The 20,019-nt window shown below is 46.6% G+C and overlaps 1 protein-coding gene across 1 annotated transcript in view; it reads right to left on the bottom strand.

Moving 5' to 3' along the window:
- LOC125458929 (transmembrane 9 superfamily member 2-like) overlaps window positions 1-19,362 on the bottom strand; it is a 134,080-nt gene extending 114,718 nt beyond the window's left edge. Inside the window, exon 1 of the mRNA XM_048544776.2 lies at window positions 18,972-19,362. Coding sequence (XP_048400733.1) covers window positions 18,972-19,325 — 354 coding nt within the window. The 5' untranslated portion in view covers window positions 19,326-19,362. The remainder of the gene's footprint in view (window positions 1-18,971) is intronic.
- Between the last annotated feature and the right edge of the window lie 657 nt (window positions 19,363-20,019).

Genomic DNA, 20,019 nt, shown 5'->3' with positions numbered 1-20,019 from the left:
CTTAAATGTGAGAGTATCTACCTTTGGGTGAAATTATTCTCAGATCACCTTGAAACCATTGCTTCTCACCCTAAAATTATGCACACCAGTCTCAGACATGTCTGCCACAGGAAAAGATTCTCTCAATTTACTCTTTCGATTCCTCCCATAATTTTACATACCTCAATTAGACATCCCCTCAGCCTCCTTTGTTCCAAGGAAAACAAACGCAGCCTATCCGATCTCTCGTCGTAATAGATTTCAACCCAGGCAACATCCTGATGCAACCCTCTGTACCCTCTCCGGAGGAATTATGTCCTTCCCACAGCATTGTGACTACAACAACACACTACTCCATCTGAGGCCTGACTAATGTTTTACTAACTTCTAACAAGTCTTCCTTACTTCTGTATTCTCAGCACTGGGTAATGAAGGCAAGCAGACCGCATGCCTTCTTCATCACCTGGTCTACCTGTACTGAATTGCTGCTAAGCATGGGCTAACAGGCGGCTTCAGGAAGACTGTGGCTTTTGAATAGAGAAAAACATGGCATGAATATTTGATTATTGAGTAACACATCAAGGAGACACTGAGTAGCAGGTTAAACAAACAGTAGAACTGTTCAGCAGTACACGGAGTCATTACCAGCCCCTTACAAAACAAAATACTACAGATACTGGAACCTGAAGAAACAGAAAAATACAGAAAATACTCAGCAAATCAAGCAGAACCAATTTCTTTTCAATCATTCGCAAGATGTCTATGTCATCAGGTGACCGGCATTTATGGAGACAAAGTTTACACTGTAGGTTTGCTTCCATTTCGGTGAAGCTTCTCCAGTCCCCAGAAAGAGAATACCTAAAATGTTGACTGCTGCTTTCATCCTGCCTGCTGTGTTCTTCCAACATCCCGTCTGTCTAGCAGTTAAGCTTTAACTCTTTCTTAATAGATGTCGTTTATTGCTCACTAAATTTAAAGGGCAAAGGATGCCTAGAACAGGGTTTATGATATTTCTGACAAAGTTATTTAAGGAATCTCTAAAATCAGCGCGGACAAGCACAAAAATCAAGCTCTACGGAGTTGTCAGATGTGAAAATTAGCTTAACCACAAATTGCTCAATTTTAGCTGATTGTTAAAGGAATATGCACACCAGGTATTCCATTAAGAAAATAACTACTGTAATCAAATGAAAGCCAAAAGAACTGTAGATGCTGTAAATCTGGAACAAAACAGAAGTTGATAGAAAAGCTAACAGATCTGTAAGCATCTGCCAAGAAAAAAAAATTAAGTTAACATTTTGGGTCCAGTGACCCTTCCACAGACTTCTAACAATAACATTATCTCTTTCAATATCTCCCACAACATAGAAACAGACATACAAGGAAGACAGACAAGTATTATGGGTGATGAAGGGCCAAAATAAAAATAACCACAGCACAGTTCTAGCACCAGTTTGAAGCACAGACTTCAAAGTGGCTTTCTTCAGACTTTCTACTAATGCCTTGAGGTTTATGGATACCCCACTGTGTCTTTCATTCACTGTCCAAGGATACATTTTTTCGATACCTTTCACGGTGGTTTTGTTGCTCTTTTAATTTCAACAAGGGAATTTGCAGAGCAAATTGTTTAACGGGAAATGCTAAGCAAGAACATCCACTGGGAGACCATGTTCCTCATCAGCACAGCCAGCGCAGAAAGAAATTGAGGTGCTTTCTCTGTGAGGGCTGCAAGCTTCCTCAATATTGCTCAAATACAAGGCTGTGGTTACTTGTCCAGGAATCAGTCAAGTGGCTGGTAATATATTGAGCTCTCCAGAGCCCACAACTTAGTCTTATTGAAAATCACTTATTTTTAAAACATGGTGAACGGGCTAGCCTGGAAATTACAAGTCAGTAAGCCTGACATCTGCTGCAGGTAAAATGAGAAGTGGAAAAAACAAACAAAAGAAACAAAGAGAATGATGAAGAGAAGGCTGCCAGCTAACATAAAACAGAATTCAAAAATCTTCAATAGGCAGATAAATAGTATAATGGTTAGCGAGTTTTGAGAAGATTTGTAGCTCAGGTTGAGGTTCTGGATGTGAGTTTGCTCACTGAGCTGGAAGGTTAGTTTTCAAACGTTTCATCACTATTCTAGGTAACATCATCAGTGAGCCTCCGACGAAGCGCTGGTGTTATGTCCCGCTTTCTATTTATCTGGTTAGGTTTCCTTGGGTTGGTGATGTTATTTCCTGTTCTTTTTCTCAGGGGATGGTAGATTGGCTCCAAGTCAATGTGTTTGTTGATGGAGTTCCGGTTGGAATGCCATGCTTCTAGGAATTCTCGTGCGTGTCTCTGTTTGGCTTGTCCTAGGATGGATGTGTTGTCCCAATCAAAGTGGTGTCCTTCCTCATCTGTATGTAAGGATACGAGTGATAGTGGGTCATGTCGCTTTGTGGCTAGTTGATGTTCATGTATCCTGGTGGCTAGCTTTCTGCCAGTTTGTCCAATGTAGTGTTTGTCACAGTTCTTGCAAGGTATTTTGTAGATGACGTTCGTTTTATTTGTTGTCTGTATAGGGTCTTTTAAGTTCATTAGCTGCTGTTTTAGTGTGTTGGTGGGTTTGTGGGCTACCCAGATGCCAAGGGGTCCGAGTAGTCTGGCAGTCATTTCGGAAATGTCTTGGATGTAGGGGAGAGTGGTTATGGTTTCTGAGCCCGTTTTGTCTGTTTGTTTGGGTTTGTTTCTCAGCAACAAACCCAAACAGACAAAACGGGCTCAGAAACCATAACTACTCTCCCCGACATCAAAGACATTTCCGAAATGACTGCCAGTGGATTTATGCATGTAGCCAAGCAGTGTGGGAAGGTGATAACTGAGTATCTTGCCTCTGTCTTTACTGAGGAACAAGTTATATAATGCCTCCCATCTTCTATCCTAACTCTCTTGCTTTTTTGTTTTATTACTCACCCGTTCCCATTCCACCACCTTACCAACTGATAAATTTCTGATTTTTTTTTCCCCCAGTTTTTTATTGTCAAGTTATTGAGGCTCACAAGGAAGACGAGTTAACAATTCTGGTAAGTGTGAAAACAAATAAGTCCGCTGGGCCGAATGGGATTTATCCTAGGATCCTCTGGGAAGCCAAGGAGGAGATTACAGAGCCTTTGACCTGGATCTTTATGCGGTCATTGTCTACAGGAATACTGCCAGAGGACTGGAGGATAGCAAATGTTGTCCCCTTGTTCAAGAAGGGGAGTAGAGACAGCCCTGGTAATTATAGACCAGTCAGCCTTACTTCAGTTGTGGGTAAAGTGTTGGGGAGGATTTTTGAGAGATAGGATTTATCATCTAGAAAGGAATAATTTGATTAGGGATAGTCAACACGGTTTTGTGAAGGGTAGGTCGTACCTCACAAGCCTTATTGAGTTTGTTGAGAAGGTGACCAAACAGGAGGATGAGGGTAAAGCGCTTGATGTGGTGTGTATGGATTTCAGTAAAGCGTTTGATAAGGTTCCCCACGGTAAGGCTATTGCGGAAAATGCGGAGGCATGGGATGGAGGGTGATTTAGCAGTTTGGATCAGAAACTGGCCAGCTGTAAGAAAGCAGAGGGTGGTGGTTGATGGGAAATGTTCATCCTGGAGTTCAGTTATTAATGATGTACTGCAAGGATGCGCTGACCTGTGAAAACATCGAGGGCCGAAGGGCCTATACTGCACTGTAATGTTCTATACCATGGAACATCGTGGTGTATCAAGTCATCAGAACTTGTAATTAAGTCCTCAGCAACAGTTTTACCAAAATAACAGATTGCAAACTAATGAAAACCTCTGCTCAAAATTACAATCCAGTGTTCATTACCAGAAAAATCATGTGAACCAATTTTTCTTCCCAAGGCTATACAAAAATACATTGTCTGTTATTTTCATCAATAATACCAATTAACTAAAAGGGTTAAATGTAGGTAAAGAGGAATACCAAGATATGCCATGGACAACAGCAAAATAGCTGGGGATACGGCTAAGTGACATTGAATCCTAGTAAACGCATTACAACACATCCAATATAGAGCAGCAACCAGGAAACCCAACAGAATTCGGAACTAAGATAATAAAATGTGAGGCTGGATGAACACAGCAGGCCCAGCAGCATCTCAGGAGCACAAAAGCTGACGTTTTGGGCCTAGACCCATCAGAGAGGGGGATGGGCTGAGGGTTCTGGAATAAATAGGGAGAGAGGGGGAGGCGGACTGAAGATTGAGAGAAAAGAAGATAGGTGGAGAGGAGAGTATAGGTGGGGAGGTAGGGAGGGGATAGCTCAGTCCAGGGAAGACGGACAGGTCAAGGAGGTGGGATGTGGTTAGTAGGTAGGAGATGGAGGTGCGGCTTGGGGTGGGAGGAAGGGATGGGTGAGAGGAAGAACAGGTTAGGGAGGCAGAGACAGGTTGGACTGGTTTTGGGATGCAGTGGGTGGAGGGGAAGAGATGGGCTGGTTGTGTGGTGCAGTGGGGGGAGGGGTCGAACTAGGCTGGTTTTGGGATGCGGTGGGGGAAGGGGAGATTTTGAAGCTGGTGAAGTCCACATTGATGCCATTGGGCTGCAGGGTTCCCAGGTGGAATAGGAGTTGCTGTTCCTGCAACCTTCAGGTGGCATCATTGTGGCACTGCAGGAGGCCCATGATGGACATGTCATCTAATGAATGGGTGGGTGAGTGGAAATGGTTTGCGACTGGGAGGTGCAGTTGTTTATTGCGAACCGAGCAGAGGTGTTCTGCAAAGCGGTCCCCAAGCCTCCGCTTGGTTTCCCCAATGTAGAGGAGGCCACACCGGGTACAGTGGATGCAGTATACCACATTGGCAGATGTGCAGGTGGACCTCTGCTTAATGTGGAAAGTCATCTTGGGGCCTGGGATAGGGGTGAGGGAGGAGGTGTGGGGGCAAATGTAGCATTTCCTGCAGTTGCAGGGGAAGGTGCCAGGTGTGGTGGGGTTGGAGGGCAGTGGAGCGAACAAGGGAGTCACGGAGAGAGTGGTCTCTCCGGAAAGCAGACAAGGGTGGGGATGGAAAAATATCTTGGGTGGTGGGGTCGGATTGTAGATGGCGGAAGTGTCGGACGACGATGCGTTGTATCCGGAGGTTGGTGGGGTGGTGTGTGAGAACAGTTCATCCACTTCACCAACACGTTCCACCTCAACCTTCAGTTTACCTGGGCCATCTCCAGCACATCCCTCACCTTCCTGGATCTCTCAGACTCCATCTCAGGCAACCAGCTTTTTGATCATGAAACAAAGGAGCCAGAAATCCAGTAAAAGTTTTAAAAAAATTTCAACAAGGTCACAAGATAAACATTGGGAACTAGGGCCTGTAACGTGACCCATATGGGTGTTTGAAGTTGTACTGTGCAACATACGCCACATCATTCTCGGAAAGATCCCGTTATTCAGTGGTATCACAGGAGATTCGAACATCTACTGGACAGAATATTTGCTTATTGCCAGTGAACATCCTCCGCCACGAAAGTAGTGTCCCATATACATTATTATTAGTCAGTTAGCACAAGGTCAGTACAGTTAGTTCATTTTCTGGTTGGTACAGGCAGTTCAGATGAAGAATAAGTTGTGGGGGAGGGGAGCTATTGTTCGGTAATTAAATATTAACTTGTAATCTAAAAGCCAAAATACTTGGGGTAGTGTCAGTTGGAGTTGTGTGTTCTGCCTGCAGGATATGGTCACTCATGGACGCTAACAGCTTCCCTGATAATGACATCTGCACGAAGTGTACCCAGCTTCAGCTGCTCACCAAAGGGATTAACAGCCACTACGGCACACAAATGGCAGAGAGGAGTTATGGAAACGTGGTCACACCCGACTTACAAGAAGATAGACGAGTGACTGCTAGACAGGGCAGACAGTCAGTGTGAAGATCCTCTGCATCTGCCTCCCTGTCAAGCGGGAATTCCCTTTTGGGTCCTGATGAAGAGGGGTGCCATCAAGTGTCAGCAGCAGCCAGAACACCACGGATGGCCTTGCTGGGGAAAAACAATGTCAAGCACCAGTAATTGGAGATTTGATAGTTAGGCGTGCATGCGCTTCGGTGGCCACAAGGATGATATGTTGCCTCCCTGGAGCCAGGTAAATGGTTGTCTGAGCAGGCACACAGGGCATCCTGAAACAGGAGGGTAAACAGACATGTCCTTGTCCAGTGATAATGGGAACTGCAGATGCTGGAGAATCCAAGATAACAAAGTATGGAGCTGGATGAACACAGCAGGCCAAGCAGCATCTCAGGAGCACAAAAGCTGACGTTTTGGGCCTAGACCCTTCTTCAGAGAGGTGGATGGGGAGAGGGAACTGGAATAAATAGGGAGAGAGGGGGAGGCGGACCGAAGATGGAGAGAAAACAAAGATAGGTGGAGAGGAGTGTATAGGTGGGGAGGTAGGGAGGGGATAGGTCAGTACAGGGAAGATGGACAGGTCAAGGAGGCGGGATGAGGTGGCAGGTAGGAAATGGAGGTGCGGCTTGAGGTGGGAGGAAGGGATGGGTGAGAGGAAGAACAGGTTTGGGGATCAGAGACAGGCTGGGCTGGTTTTGGGATGCAGCGGGGGGAGGGGACGAGCTGGGCTGAGCCCGGCTTGGGGGCCGCTTTGCAGAACACCTCCGCTCAGTTTGCAACAAACAGCTGCACCTCCCAGTCGCGAACCTTTTTACCTCCCCCTCCCATTCCTGACGACAGGTCCATCATGGGCCTCCTGCCATGCCACAATGATGCCACCCGAAGGTTGCAGGAACAGCAACTCATATTCCGCTTGGGAACGCTGCAGCCCAATGGTATCAATGTGGACTTCACAAGTTTCAAAATCTCCCCTTCCCCCACTGCATCCGAAAACCAGCCTGTCTCCACATACCTGCCTGCCCCGGTCGACCCATCGTCTCAGCCTGCTCCTGCCCCACCGAACTCATCTCCACCTATCTGGACTCCATTTTCTCCCCTTTGGTCCAGGAACTCCCCACCTATGTCCGTGACACCACCCACGCCCTCCACCTCCTCCAGGACTTCCAATTCCCTGGCCCCCAACACCTCATATTCACCATGGACGTCCAGTCCCTGTACACCTGCATTCCGCATGGAGATGGCCTCAAGGCCCTCCGCTTCTTCCTGTCCCGCAGGCCCGACCAGGCCCCCTCCACCGACACTCTCATCCGCCTAGCGGAACTCGTCCTCACACTCAACAACTTCTCTTTTGACTCCTCCCACTTCCTACAGACCAAGGGGGTGGCCATGGGCACCCGCATGGGCCCCAGCTATGCCTGCCTCTTTGTAGGTTACGTGGAACAGTCCATCTTCCGCACCTACACAGGCCCCAAACCCCACCTCTTCCTCCGGTACATTGATGACTGTATCGGCGCCGCCTCTTGCTCCCCAGAGGAGCTCGAACAGTTCATCCACTTCACCAACACCTTCCACCCCAACCTTCAGTTCACCTGGGCCATCTCCAGCACATCCCTCACCTTCCTGGACCTCTCAGTCTCCATCTCAGGCTACCAGCTTGTAACTGATGTCCATTTCAAGCCCACCGACTCCCACAGCTACCTAGAATACACCTCCTCCCACCCACCCTCCTGCAAAAATTCCATCCCCTATTCCCAATTCCTCCGCCTCCGCCGCATCTGCTCCCACGATAAGACATTCCACTCCCGCACATCCCAGATGTCCAAGTTCTTTAAGGACCGCAACTTTCCCCCCACGGTGATTGAGAACGCCCTTGACCGCGTCTCCCGCATCTCCCGCGACACATCCCTCACACCCCGCCCCCGCCACAACCGCCCCAAGAGGATCCCACTCGTTCTCACACACCACCCTACCAACCTCCGGATACAACGCATTATCCTCCGACACTTCCGCCATTTACAATCCGACCCCACCACCCAAGACATTTTTCCATCCCCTCCCCTGTCTGCTTTCCGGAGAGACCACTCTCTCCGTGACTCCCTTGTTCGCTCCACACTGCCCTCCAACCCCACCACACCCGGCACCTTCCCCTGCAACCGCAGGAAATGCTACACTTGTCCCCACACCTCCTCCCTCACCCCCATCCCAGGCCCCAAGATGACATTCCACATTAAGCAGAGGTTCACCTGCACATCTGCCAATGTGGTATACTGCATCCACTGTACCCGGTGCGGCTTCCTCTACATTGGGGAAACCAAGCGGAGGCTTGGGGACCGCTTTGCAGAACACCTCCGCTCAGTTCGCAACACACAACTGCACCTCCCAGTCGCAAACCATTTCCACTCCCCCTCCCATTCTCTTGATGACATGTCCATCATGGGCCTCCTGCACTGCCACAATGATGCCACCCGAAGGTTGCAGGAACAGCAACAGCAACTCATATTCCGCCTGGGAACCCTGCAGCCCAATGGTATCAATGTGGACTTCACCAGTTTCAAAATCTCCCCTTCCCCCACTGCATCCCTAAACCAGCCCAGTTCATCCCCTCCCCCCACTGCACCACACAACCAGCCCAGCTCTTCCCCCCCACCCACTGCATCCCAAAACCAGTCCAACCTGTCTCTGCCTCCCTAACCGGTTCTTCCTCTCACCCATCCCTTCCTCCCACCCCAAGCCGCACCCCCAGCTACCTACTAACCTCATCCCACCTCCTTGACCTGTCCGTCTTCCCTGGACTGACCTATCCCCTCCCTACCTCCCCACCTACACCCTCTCCACCTATCTTCTTTACTCTCCATCTTCGGTCCGCCTCCCCCTCTCTCCCTATTTATTCCAGTTCCCTCCCCCCATCCCCCTCTCTGATGAAGGGTCTAGGCTCGAAACGTCAGCTTTTGTGCTCCTGAGATGCTGCTTGGCCTGCTGTGTTCATCCAGCCTCACATTTTATTATCTTGGAATCTCCAGCATCTGCAGTTCCCATTATCTCTGTCTCTGCTTCCCTAACCTGTTCTTCCTCTCACCTCAAGCTGCACCTCCATTTCCTACCTACCACCTCATCCCACCTCCTTGACCTGTCCATCTTCCCTGTACTGACCTATCCCCTCCTTACCTCCCCACCACCTATCTTTTCTCTCCATCTTCAGTCCGCCTCCCCCGCTCTTCCTTTTTATTCCAGTTCCCTCTCCCCATCCCCCTCTCTGATGAAGGGTCTAGGCCCGAAACATCAGCTTTTGTGCTCCTGAGATGCTGCTTGGCCTCCTGCTTTCATCCAGCTCCACAGTTTGTTATCTACATCCTTGTCCACAATGGCCCAAATGACATCAGCAGGAAGAGTGACAAGCTCTTGCAACAATGATTCAGGGAGTAAACTTTAAAAAAAAGCAGGACCTCTAAAGGTAGTAATCTCAGGATTACTCCCCGTGCCACATGCTGAGACAAGGGACAAAGTACAATTGAACACGTGGCTAAGGAGCTGGGAAGGTCTGCACATATGTAGATTATTGGAATTCTTCTAGGGCAGATAGGACCTTATAAGAAGAACAGGTTTCACCTAAACTGCAGGGGCACCAATATTATGGCAGGAAGGTTCTACAGCACCACTCAGGAGGGTTTAACCTAGTGTGGCAGTGTGTGAGATACAGAACAGAGATCAGTAAGTAGAGAGGCAAAGGAAGACTTGAATCTAAGTCAAATACAGCTAGGAGGAAGAGCGGGCAGGGGAAGGCTGCTGAGCTCAGCCGAACAGGATGCTTGCACTGTAGGTGCTTCAATGCAACTATAGCAGATAACATAGATGAATTTAGAGCCTGGATTAACCCTTGCCATTATCCGAGCTGACTGGTTTTCACATAGTTGTGCATGAAAGCCAGTCAGCTTGGCAAACTGCAACCTGAGCTACAGATATTCATTTAAACATTAAAAACGCAATTATGTTCTTGCTATCACAGAGATATAGTTGGAATGAGGACAGGATTGGCAGCTTATTGTTCCAGGATATCCAGAAGAGGAAACAAAGGAAGTGGGGGAAATTGCATTACTGGTTTGAGAGAACATCACAGCTGTGAATGAGGGAGGACACGCTTGAGGGATCTTGCAGCGAGTGTTATGGTTCCAGCTCAGGAAAAGGAAAGGTGCAATCACAATGTTAGGATTGTACTGCAGACTTCCCAGCTGCCAGCAGGAGCTAGAGGAAGATTGTGGAAAGATAACAGGGTTGTTTGGAGAGTGATTTTAACCTTCCCCCATATTGATGAGGAGTCCCTTAGTTTAGTCTGGGGGCATATTGTTAGATGTGCCCAGGAGAGATTTTTGAGAGTCTGTGGATTGTCCAACAAGGGTGGGAGCCAGAGTGAATCTGGTATTAAGAAATGAGCCCAGCAGGTGATCAAAATTTTAGTGGGGGTACATAAGATCCCAAGAACGAGAAGCAGGAGTAGGAGTAAGCATCTGGCCCTTCAAACTTGCTCATTTATCCCCACTTAAGCTTCCTGTCAGTTAACCAATCCTCAATTCATGCTAATTTAGGGCCTGTAACACTGTGCATATGCAGCAGCCTTGTGAGCAGCACCTTGTCGAATGCCTTTGGAACATTTTGGGAATAGCGACCATAATTCCATAATTCTTCGGATACTTCTAAGACAAGAGTACACTTTGGAAGGTGGTGTTAAATTGGGGGACAGTCAACTATAACAGAATTAAGCAAGAATTGGAGAATGTAGATTGGGAGCAGCTGTTAAGGATAAATCTACATCTAACATGTGGGAATATTTTAAGGACCAGTTGATTACAGTGCAGCATAAGCATGTTCCTGTGAAAATGGAGAATCAGAAAGGATGAACTCAGGATCCTCAGATGACAGGGGAAATTACCAGCTTGGCCAAATAAAACCCATACCCAAGGTCTAGGCAAATAAAACAAAAGTCTTTGAAGAATACAGAGAAAGGAAGGAAGGAGCAGAGCTCAAATGGGGAGTTCAGAGGGCTAAAAGGGGCCAAAGAATGTCCTGTACAGAAGAATCACAAGGCATTTTATATATACATGTTAGGAGCAAGAAGGTTGCTAAGGGAAGAGGAGACCCATCAAAGATTAAGGACTGTGGTTGTGTGTGGAGACAGAGGAAATGGGTGAGATTCTTAAATGACCACCTCCGTATTCACCAAAGAGGGGGGCTTTGAGTGAGGTTAGGGAAAGTTATGAATATCCTCAGGCAAGTCAACGTAATGAGGGGAGTGGTGTTGGGTGTCTTGAAATGCATCAAGATTTAAGGTTTCAGCAAAAATTTGTGACTCGGGTTATGGGCATGGTTGACTTGCTCGCCAAGCTGACGTGTTTTGTCCAGACATTTCGTCACCACGCTACGTAACATCAGTGAGGCATCCATTGAAGTGGTGTTGTTTTCCTCCTCTTGGAAGTTATACTGTCCAGTCCGTTACACTGAGTAGTGTCATTTCTGATACTGGAGACAGTAGGAACTGCAGATGCTGGAGAATCCGAGATAACAAGATGTACAGCTGGACGAACACAGCAGGCCAATTTTTCTGAAGGGTCTAAGGCCCCGAAACGGCAGCTTTCCTGCTCGGCCTGCTGTGTTTATCCAGCTCTACACCTTGTTATCTCATTTCTGGTTTTGTTCTGTGTGAGTTGTACATGAGGTCCAAGTCTATATGTTTGTTGAATGCATTATGAGGTTGAGAAACATGCCTCTAGGTATTCCTGTATCTATGTTTGGTTTGGGCTTCTATGGTTATGTTGTCCGTTAATATGAATGAGTTTTGAGGAGGCAACAAAAATGATTAATGTGGGAAAGGGATGTTGTCTACCTGCACTTCAAGACATTTGATAACATACCTCATGGCAGGCTGATACAAGACGTAGAATCTCACAGGATTTGGAGCGAGCTGGTTAGAGGGAACAAAATTGGCTTAGTCACAGAAGACAGTGGAAGGGTGTTTTTTGGAATAGAGATTAGTGACTAGTGGTGTTCCGCAGAAATCAGGGCTACGGCCTTTGTTGTGTTTCATATATAGATGAGCTGGAAGAAAATCCAGATGGTCTAACCAGCAAGTTTGCTGATGACACCAAGATTGGTAGAGTTGCAGACAGTGAGGAAGATTGTCGAAGGACACAGTGGGATATTAACAGAACACAGATTTGGGCAAAAATAGCAGATGGAGTTTAATCCAGACAAACACAAGGTGGTGTACTTTGGAAGATAAAATTCAGGGGCAAATTGTACAATAAGTGGCAGAATCCTTAGCCAAATTGGCAGACAGAAGGATCTAAGAGTAGTGGTCCACTGATCACAAAGTGACAAAGCAACTGGTCAAGAATAGAATCCCTACAGTTTGGAAACAGGCTGTTCAGCCCAACAAGTCCACAGCAAACCTCACAGCATCATACCCACCTAATCTACACATTCCTGAACTCTACAGGCAATTTAGCATGGCTAATCCAGCTAGCCTGCACATCTTTGGACTGTGGGAGGAAACCCACGCAGACATGGGGAGAATGTGCGAACTCCATACAGAGTCACCCAAGGATGGAATAAAACCCAGCTTCCTGGCACTGTGAGGCAGCAGTGCTAACCATTGAGCCACTGTGCTGCCCCATACAGCTTGCTTGCCTTCATTGGCTCCGTCATCAAATATAAAGGTTAGGAAGTTACGTTACAGCTGGTCAAAACTTGAGTTAGGCCACATTTGGAATATTGCATGCAGTTCTCATTGCCACACTACCAGATAGGCTTGGATACTATGGAAAGGGTGCAAAGAAGGTTTACCAGAGTGGTGCCTGATCCAGAAGGTTTTAGGTATAACAAGTGGGTGGATGAACTTATGATTGTTTTCCTGGAAAGACACAGGCTGGGGGGTAACCAATAGAGGTCTACAACATTATGAAAGGCTTAGATAGGGTGGATAGTGAGAGGCTTTTTCCCAGGGTGAAGAGGTCAACAAGAGGACACAAATTCAAGGAAAGAGGAAGAATGTTTAGAACATAGAACATAGAACATAGAACAGTACAGCACAGAACAGGCCCTTCAGCCCACAATGTTGTGCCGACCATTGATCCTCATGTATGCACCCTCAAATTTCTGTGACCATATACATGTCCAGCAGTCTCTTAAATGACCCCAATGACCTTGCTTCCACAACTGCTGCTGGCAACGCATTCCATGCTCCCACAACTCTCTGCGTAAAGAACCTGCCTCTGACATCCCCTCTATACTTTCCTCCAAACAGCTTAAAACTATGACCCCTCGTGCTAGCCATTTCTGCCCTGGGAAATAGTCTCTGGCTATCAACTCTATCTATGCCTCTCATTATCTTGTATACCTCAATTAGGTCCCCTCTCCTCCTCCTTTTCTCCAATGAAAAGAGACCGAGCTCAGTCAACCTCTCTTCATAAGATAAGCCCTCCAGTCCAGGCAGCATCCTGGTAAACCTCCTCTGAACCCTCTCCAAAGCATCCACATCTTTCCTATAATAGGGCGCCCAGAACTGGATGCAGTATTCCAAGTGCGGTCTAACCAAAGTTTTATAGAGCTGCAACAAAATCTCACGACTCTTAAACTCAATCCCCCTGTTAATGAAAGCCAAAACACCATATGCTTTCTTAACAACCCTGTCCACTTGGGCGGCCATTTTAAGGGATCTATGTATCTGCACACCAAGATCCCTCTGTTCCTCCACGCTGCCAAGAATCCTATCCTTAATCCTGTACTCAGCTTTCAAATTCAACCTTCCAAAATGCATCACCTCGCATTTATCCAGGTTGAACTCCATCTGCCACCTCTCAGCCCATCTCTGCATCCTGTCAATGTCCCGCTGCAGCCTACAACAGCCCTCTACACTGTCAACGACACCTCCGACCTTTGTGTCGTCTGCAAACTTGCTGACCCATCCTTCAATCCCCTCGTCCAAGTCATTAATAAAAATTACAAACAGTAGAGGCCCAAGGACAGAGCCCTGTGGAACTCCACTCACCACTGACTTCCAGGCAGAATATTTTCCTTCTACTACCACTCGCTGTCTTCTGTTGGCCAGCCAATTTTGGGGGAAGATGTCAGTGGAAAATTTTTCAGAGGGTCATGGGTGTCTGAACACATTGCCAGTAGAGACAGTGAAGCAGGGCACATTAGGAACGTTTAACTTGGATATTGATAGACATGTACAGGAGAGCAAAAAAAAGAGATAGAGACCACATGTGGGTATTAACTAGGAGATCTAAATAAGGATTTGAATCGATGCAGGTTTGGTGGGGAAAAATTGTATTGCGTTGTATTGATTTTCAACTTCCATCATTTGATTTTAATCCAAGACATTAAGAGACTAAAATGATTTCAAAAAGGGAAGAAACATGGGCTCAAGATGGCCTTAAGGATCACCTGACTGCACATTGAGACAAATTCCGGAAACCCATGTAGAACGCACAAAGTCATATGAACATTTTAGTGAAAGATATCAAGAAACTCAGATCTCCTGTTTTAATTTACATTTCTCTGATTAGTGGACAGAAAGGCTGCCTGAAAAATTATTCAGCTTGTAAAGAGAATATAACCAGACTCAAGAATAAAATAATTAACAATATTTCAATAGCTGTTTAGCTGAACGAGATAAAGTGAGTGGATTGGTAACAGCAAAGACCGGAAGAGTCTCCCACTCCCTCTTCCCCCTTCCCATTTGATGCCCTCTTTAGAACCCCTTCCTATTGTGCAGCTCTTCACTATTCCCCACCCACTTCTAGTCTCCCTCCCCATCTGTAAATGTGAAGTAAAAGCACATTGCTAGAAATTGAGCATCGCTGAGAAAAAAAACAATGTGACATTCACTAGGGAAATTGGCGCGGCACGCCAATAAAGATGAAATTCGTGCGAACTGTCCTGATAAGTGCAAGGTGGAAAGCTTTGGCAAAATGCCTTTTTCACAGCTTTATTCAAGTCCAATACCAGCAAATGCTAGAAACATTTAGCGGGTAAAGCACTCACAATTGGAGAGAAATAGGAGGAAAATATGACTATTCTTCAGACAACTGGAGTTTCTCTCTCTACAGATGCAACCAGGCTTGCCAAGTTCTTTTCAACCATGCCGTTTACATTCCAATGTCTCTCCCCATTCCAAAGTCCCTTATTTTGTTGTTTCCCTGATATATATTTATGATCCATATTTATCATGACTTCATGTCTGAATCCCTCCAATCAGTTTCTGTGCCATTATGGTACCAAACTGGCACTCAATCCTGAGGCAGTACAGAGGAAGTTTCCTTGACTTCCACCTGGAATTGAGTGGGTTGTCTTCTAAGGAAAGAATTGCTGTCACTGGAATTTAGAAGAGCGAGGGTAACATAATCAAAGTGTAGACGATCTTGGATGGTCTTGACACAGTGGGTGTGGAAAGGTGGTTTCCTCGTGAATGAATCCAAAATGAGAGGGCACTAGTTTTAAACTTAGGGGATAGCCTTTCAAGACAGAATGAGGCAAAATTATTTCTGTGGAACTTTGGAAATCTGTCTCAGAAACTATTAAAGGTGGTGCTATCGAATTTATCTGAGGTGGTAGTGGATACATTATTTGGCAAGGAAATCAAAGCTAATTAAGAGCGGATGAGAATGTGGAATTCAAATCACCTGGCCTTACTAAATGGAGGAGTGGGCTTGAAAGATGGATAATATGAAGGGAAAGTAAAGATTCCATTGTCTTACTACACCATACACACAACTGGTGTCAGTTCAACCTCAGGGTTACCACACCTTAGGCGAGGGCACAAGTTTAGATAAAGATGCCAGTGCACAAATGGCATCCATGCTGTTGGTGTCACTCTGCATCACAAACCTGCCATCCAGCCAAATGAGCTAGTAACCAGGAATAGGCCATTCAGCTGGATTATGCCCTGCCGTTCAATGAGATCATGTCTGATCTGATCTGATAATCCACAACTCCACTTTCCTTGCCCCATAGCCCTTGATTCCCAAAATCTCAGATATACTCATGTTCTGCAGTATTAAATGCTAGAACATAACCATTCAAGCATTTGCTATTGGAGAGAAACAGAAACAAAAGATTAAATAGTTTTCAAACAACTAGTTTCTCTATCCACAGATTCTATTGGACTTCCTTTGTTATCATCCTCTGCAGTAAAAATTCCATCGATTCACTAATCTTTGAGAAAAGGAATTCTTTGTCATCCATCCTAAATGTGACACCGCTTGAGATTATACTTTCTGGTCCTAGACTCTTCCACCAGGGAAAACAACCATTCTGCATTTATCCCTGCCAAGTCCCCGAAGAATCTTGAATGTTTCATGAGGGCTGCCTCCCATCCTTCTCTATTCCAGGTATTACAGGCCCAACCTACTCAAACTCTCCTCGTAAAGCACAGCCCCTCCAAACCTTCTATCAACCGAGTGAACTTTCTCCGGACTGCTTCCAATGCCACTACGTTATTTTGGGGGAAGGAGCCCAAAACTATTCAGTGTTCCATCTGATATCTGGCTGGTGCCTTATATAATTTGAGTATTTATGTTTCATTCCCTTTGCCTTTCTTCCTGCCCAGTGAACTTGGATGAGAACTCCCAAATCCCACCATTCTGTAACGTTTCTCCATTTAAATACTATTCAGCACCTGTATTTTTCCGCCAAAGTGCATAACCTCATATTTTCCCACATTCTATCCCATCTAAGATTCTGCCTGGTCACCTAGCCTGTTTATATACCTCTACAGACAGTGTATCATCATTTGCCTTCCCACCTATGTTTGAGTCATCCACAAACTTGGCTACAGTATAATCACTTTCTTCATCCAGTAAAGAGATTATAAATGGCATGGCCGTAGCACTGATCCCTGTGGCACTCCAGTAGTCACAGATTTCCCATGATGAAAACACCCCCTCCAAGGCAATTCTGCGTTCTATTAGCCAATCCTCAATCCATGCTAAAATACCACCTTGAGGATGATGGGTTCTTATTTTAAGTCAACTAGCTTGAGCACCTTACCAAAATGCCTTCTGAAAATCCAAACACCCTACATCCACGACTTCCTTTTATCTACCCTACTCACCACAGAGTCATACAGCGTGGAAACAGACCCTGACCGCAAACTCAAACTAAACAAGTCCCACCTACCTGTTCCAGACCTCTATCCCTCCAAACTTTTCCTATTCACGTACTTATCCAAATGTCCCCAAATGGAGACATAGCTTTAAATACAGGGGTGATAGATATAGGACAGATGTCAGAGGTAGGTTCTTTACTCAGCGAGTAGTAAGGGCGTGAAATGCCCTGCCTGCAACAAGTAGTAGGCTCGCCAACTTTGAGGGCATTTAAATGGTCATTGGATAAACATATGGATGATAAGGGAATAGTGTAGGTTAGATGGGCTTCAGATTGTTGCGCTGACCTGTGAAACCATCGAAGGGTGAAGTGCATGTACTGCACTGTAATGTTCTAAACGTTGTAATTGTACCCAAATCCACCACCTCCTCAGGATGTTCATTCTATAGGCAAACCAGCGTCTTAAAAGCAAAAAAATTGCCCATGTCTTTTTTAAGTCTCTCGTCTCACCTCAAAAGCGTGCCCCAAGTCTTGAAATCCCCCATTCTTTAACGCTATCCGTACCCTTCATTATTTTGTTAACTTCTACAAGGTTGCCTCTCAACCTCCCACGGCCCAGTGATCCTCAAAGAATTCTTCTAAGTTTCTCAGGCATGATTTCCCTTTCATGAGGCCATGCTGACGCTGCTTGACCATTGTGTACTTTTAAATGCTTTATTACATTCCTTTCAAATAGACTTACATTTCCCAATAAGAGACTTTAAAGTAACCACAGTCACTTTTCTTGATGCCATATTTTTTATGTTTACTCAGTTCCTACGTCACAGATTTGCAAAATGTTGCATCTCTTGCAATGTTTGCTCTTTATGCTACATCATTACCTGTGGTATCACCCAATGATTTTTTTTGGCTTTCTACAAGATTCTCTTAAGTTTAGGTCTCAAAGGTACCACTCATTAAATTTTCTTTCCTCAGTTTCTAATCTATTTCTTCTAGGCCTCATGATGCATAAGCGCTGGGTAGTTCTGGGGTGGATAAAACTAACACCTGAAGGAGTGAAGCTCCAAAAGCTTTTGTTTTCAAATAAACCTGGTGGCATGTGATTTCAACCTTATGGAGGTTTGTAAAATCATGAGAGGCATAAATAAGGTGAGTGACACGATCTTTTCCCTTGGGGAGGGGAGCTCAAAACTCAGGGAAAAATTAATGTGAGAGAGAAAAAGATTTAAAAAGAACGTGAGGGGCAACTTTTTTTTTAAAACAGAGTGGTTTGTGTTTGCAATGATCTGCCGGAGGAAGTAGTGGAGACAGATGCAGTTATTATGTTTAAAAGATATTTGGATAAGTACGTGAATACAAAAAAAAGTTTGGTGGGATATGGGCCAGGAGCAGGCAGGTGGGACGAGTTTAGTTAGGGATTATGAACAGTGTTGACTGGCGGGACCAATGGGTCAGTTTCTGTGTTTTACAGCTCTGATTCTATAACAGTGACCAGTTCAAGGTTGTTGGGTCTTCACTTCGAACGTCCGTGCTTTGTTATCTTCCTCCGAATGGACTCACCAACTTTTCTAACTCCTGAACTTCTACTGTGGATCTAACTTGCTATTTCGGCTATCCGTCCATCCACCTAATTCTGAGCATGAAATCACCCACCCACCCACAGACAGGACCACTCAGCTCGTCCTCACACAAAGATAAAGGCAGACAGGACACCTCTTATCTCTGCTTCCCCTTCTCCCTCCACTCACACAGGACCACCCCGACCCATCCGCTCAAGTTTAGACCAGGAGACGGATCAGGATAGCGCCAGCTGTGTAAATCTTTAGTCAGCCACTTCGGGAGAACGGAACAAGGCTTTCTTTTCCTCTCTCTCTTCCCCACCCCCACCCCGCAAACGGCCTCCGATGCTGTGTGGGTCGGTGAGGATAATGGCTCTGTTCAGCCGGCGACCAGGCCTCGACCATCCGGGTCCATGTCCAACTCCAACCCAGGCCCCGGCCCACGACCTCGGCCGCTCTTACCTTACACGTCTCGGTCTCCTCCCCTTTCTGGCAGAAGCTAACAGGAGCTAGTCCAGGCAGGTAGAAGGCAGAGGACAGCGCTAGCTGCAGCAGGATGACGGTGAGAAACAGGAGCGGGGCTGGGTCCCAGAACCAGGGACTAGGCCGGGCTCGGCCTAGGCCTTTCGGAACAGTCGAAGTAGACATTGAGCGGGAGAGGGGGAGGGGAATGCTGACAGCGCGAGGCCGTGTGGGTGTGGGTGCGGCTCGGCGCGGCACGACGACCCGCCTCCCCTGGCAACGGGTGCCATGGCAACATGGTTCCCTAGTAACCGGGATCCATGACAACCAGGCTCCCTGGCAATCGAGCTCCATGGCAACAGAATTCCTTAGTAACCAATCTCCCTAGCAACCGAGCTACGGAGGTTTCTTGGCATCAGTGACAATGGGAACTGCAGATGCTGGAGAATCCAAGATAATAAAATGTGAGGCTGGATGAACACAGCAGGCCAAGCAGCATCTCAGGAGCACAAAAGCTGACGTTTCGGGCCTAGACCCTTCATCAGAGAGGGGGATGGGGAGAGGGTTCTGGAATAAATAGGGAGAGAGGGGGAGGCGGACCGAAGATGGAGAGTAAAGAAGATAGGTGGAGAGAGTGTAGGTGGGGAGGTAGGGAGGGGATAGGTCAGTCCAGGGAAGACGGACAGGTCAAGGAGGTGGGATGAGGTTAGTAGGTAGCTGGGGGTGCGGCTTGGGGTGGGAGGAAGGGATGGGTGAGAGGAAGAACAGGTTAGGGAGGCAGAGACAGGCTGGACTGGTTTTGGGATGCACTGGGTAAGAGGGGAAGAGCTGGGCTGGTTGTGTGGTGCAGTGGGGGGAGGGGACGAACTGGGCTGGTTTAGGGATGCGGTGGGGGAAGGGGAGATTTTGAAACTGGTGAAGTCCACATTGATACCATTGGGCTGCAGGGTTCCCAGGCGGAATATGAGTTGCTGTTCCTGCAACCTTCGGGTAGCATCATTGTGGCAGTGCAGGAGGCCCATGATGGACATGTCGTCTAAGGAATGGG

This window comes from Stegostoma tigrinum, chromosome 15 (genome assembly GCF_030684315.1).
Source record: "Stegostoma tigrinum isolate sSteTig4 chromosome 15, sSteTig4.hap1, whole genome shotgun sequence".
In the NCBI taxonomy this organism is placed as follows: domain Eukaryota; kingdom Metazoa; phylum Chordata; class Chondrichthyes; order Orectolobiformes; family Stegostomatidae; genus Stegostoma; species Stegostoma tigrinum.
This window is presented reverse-complemented; position numbering and strand designations above follow the sequence as displayed.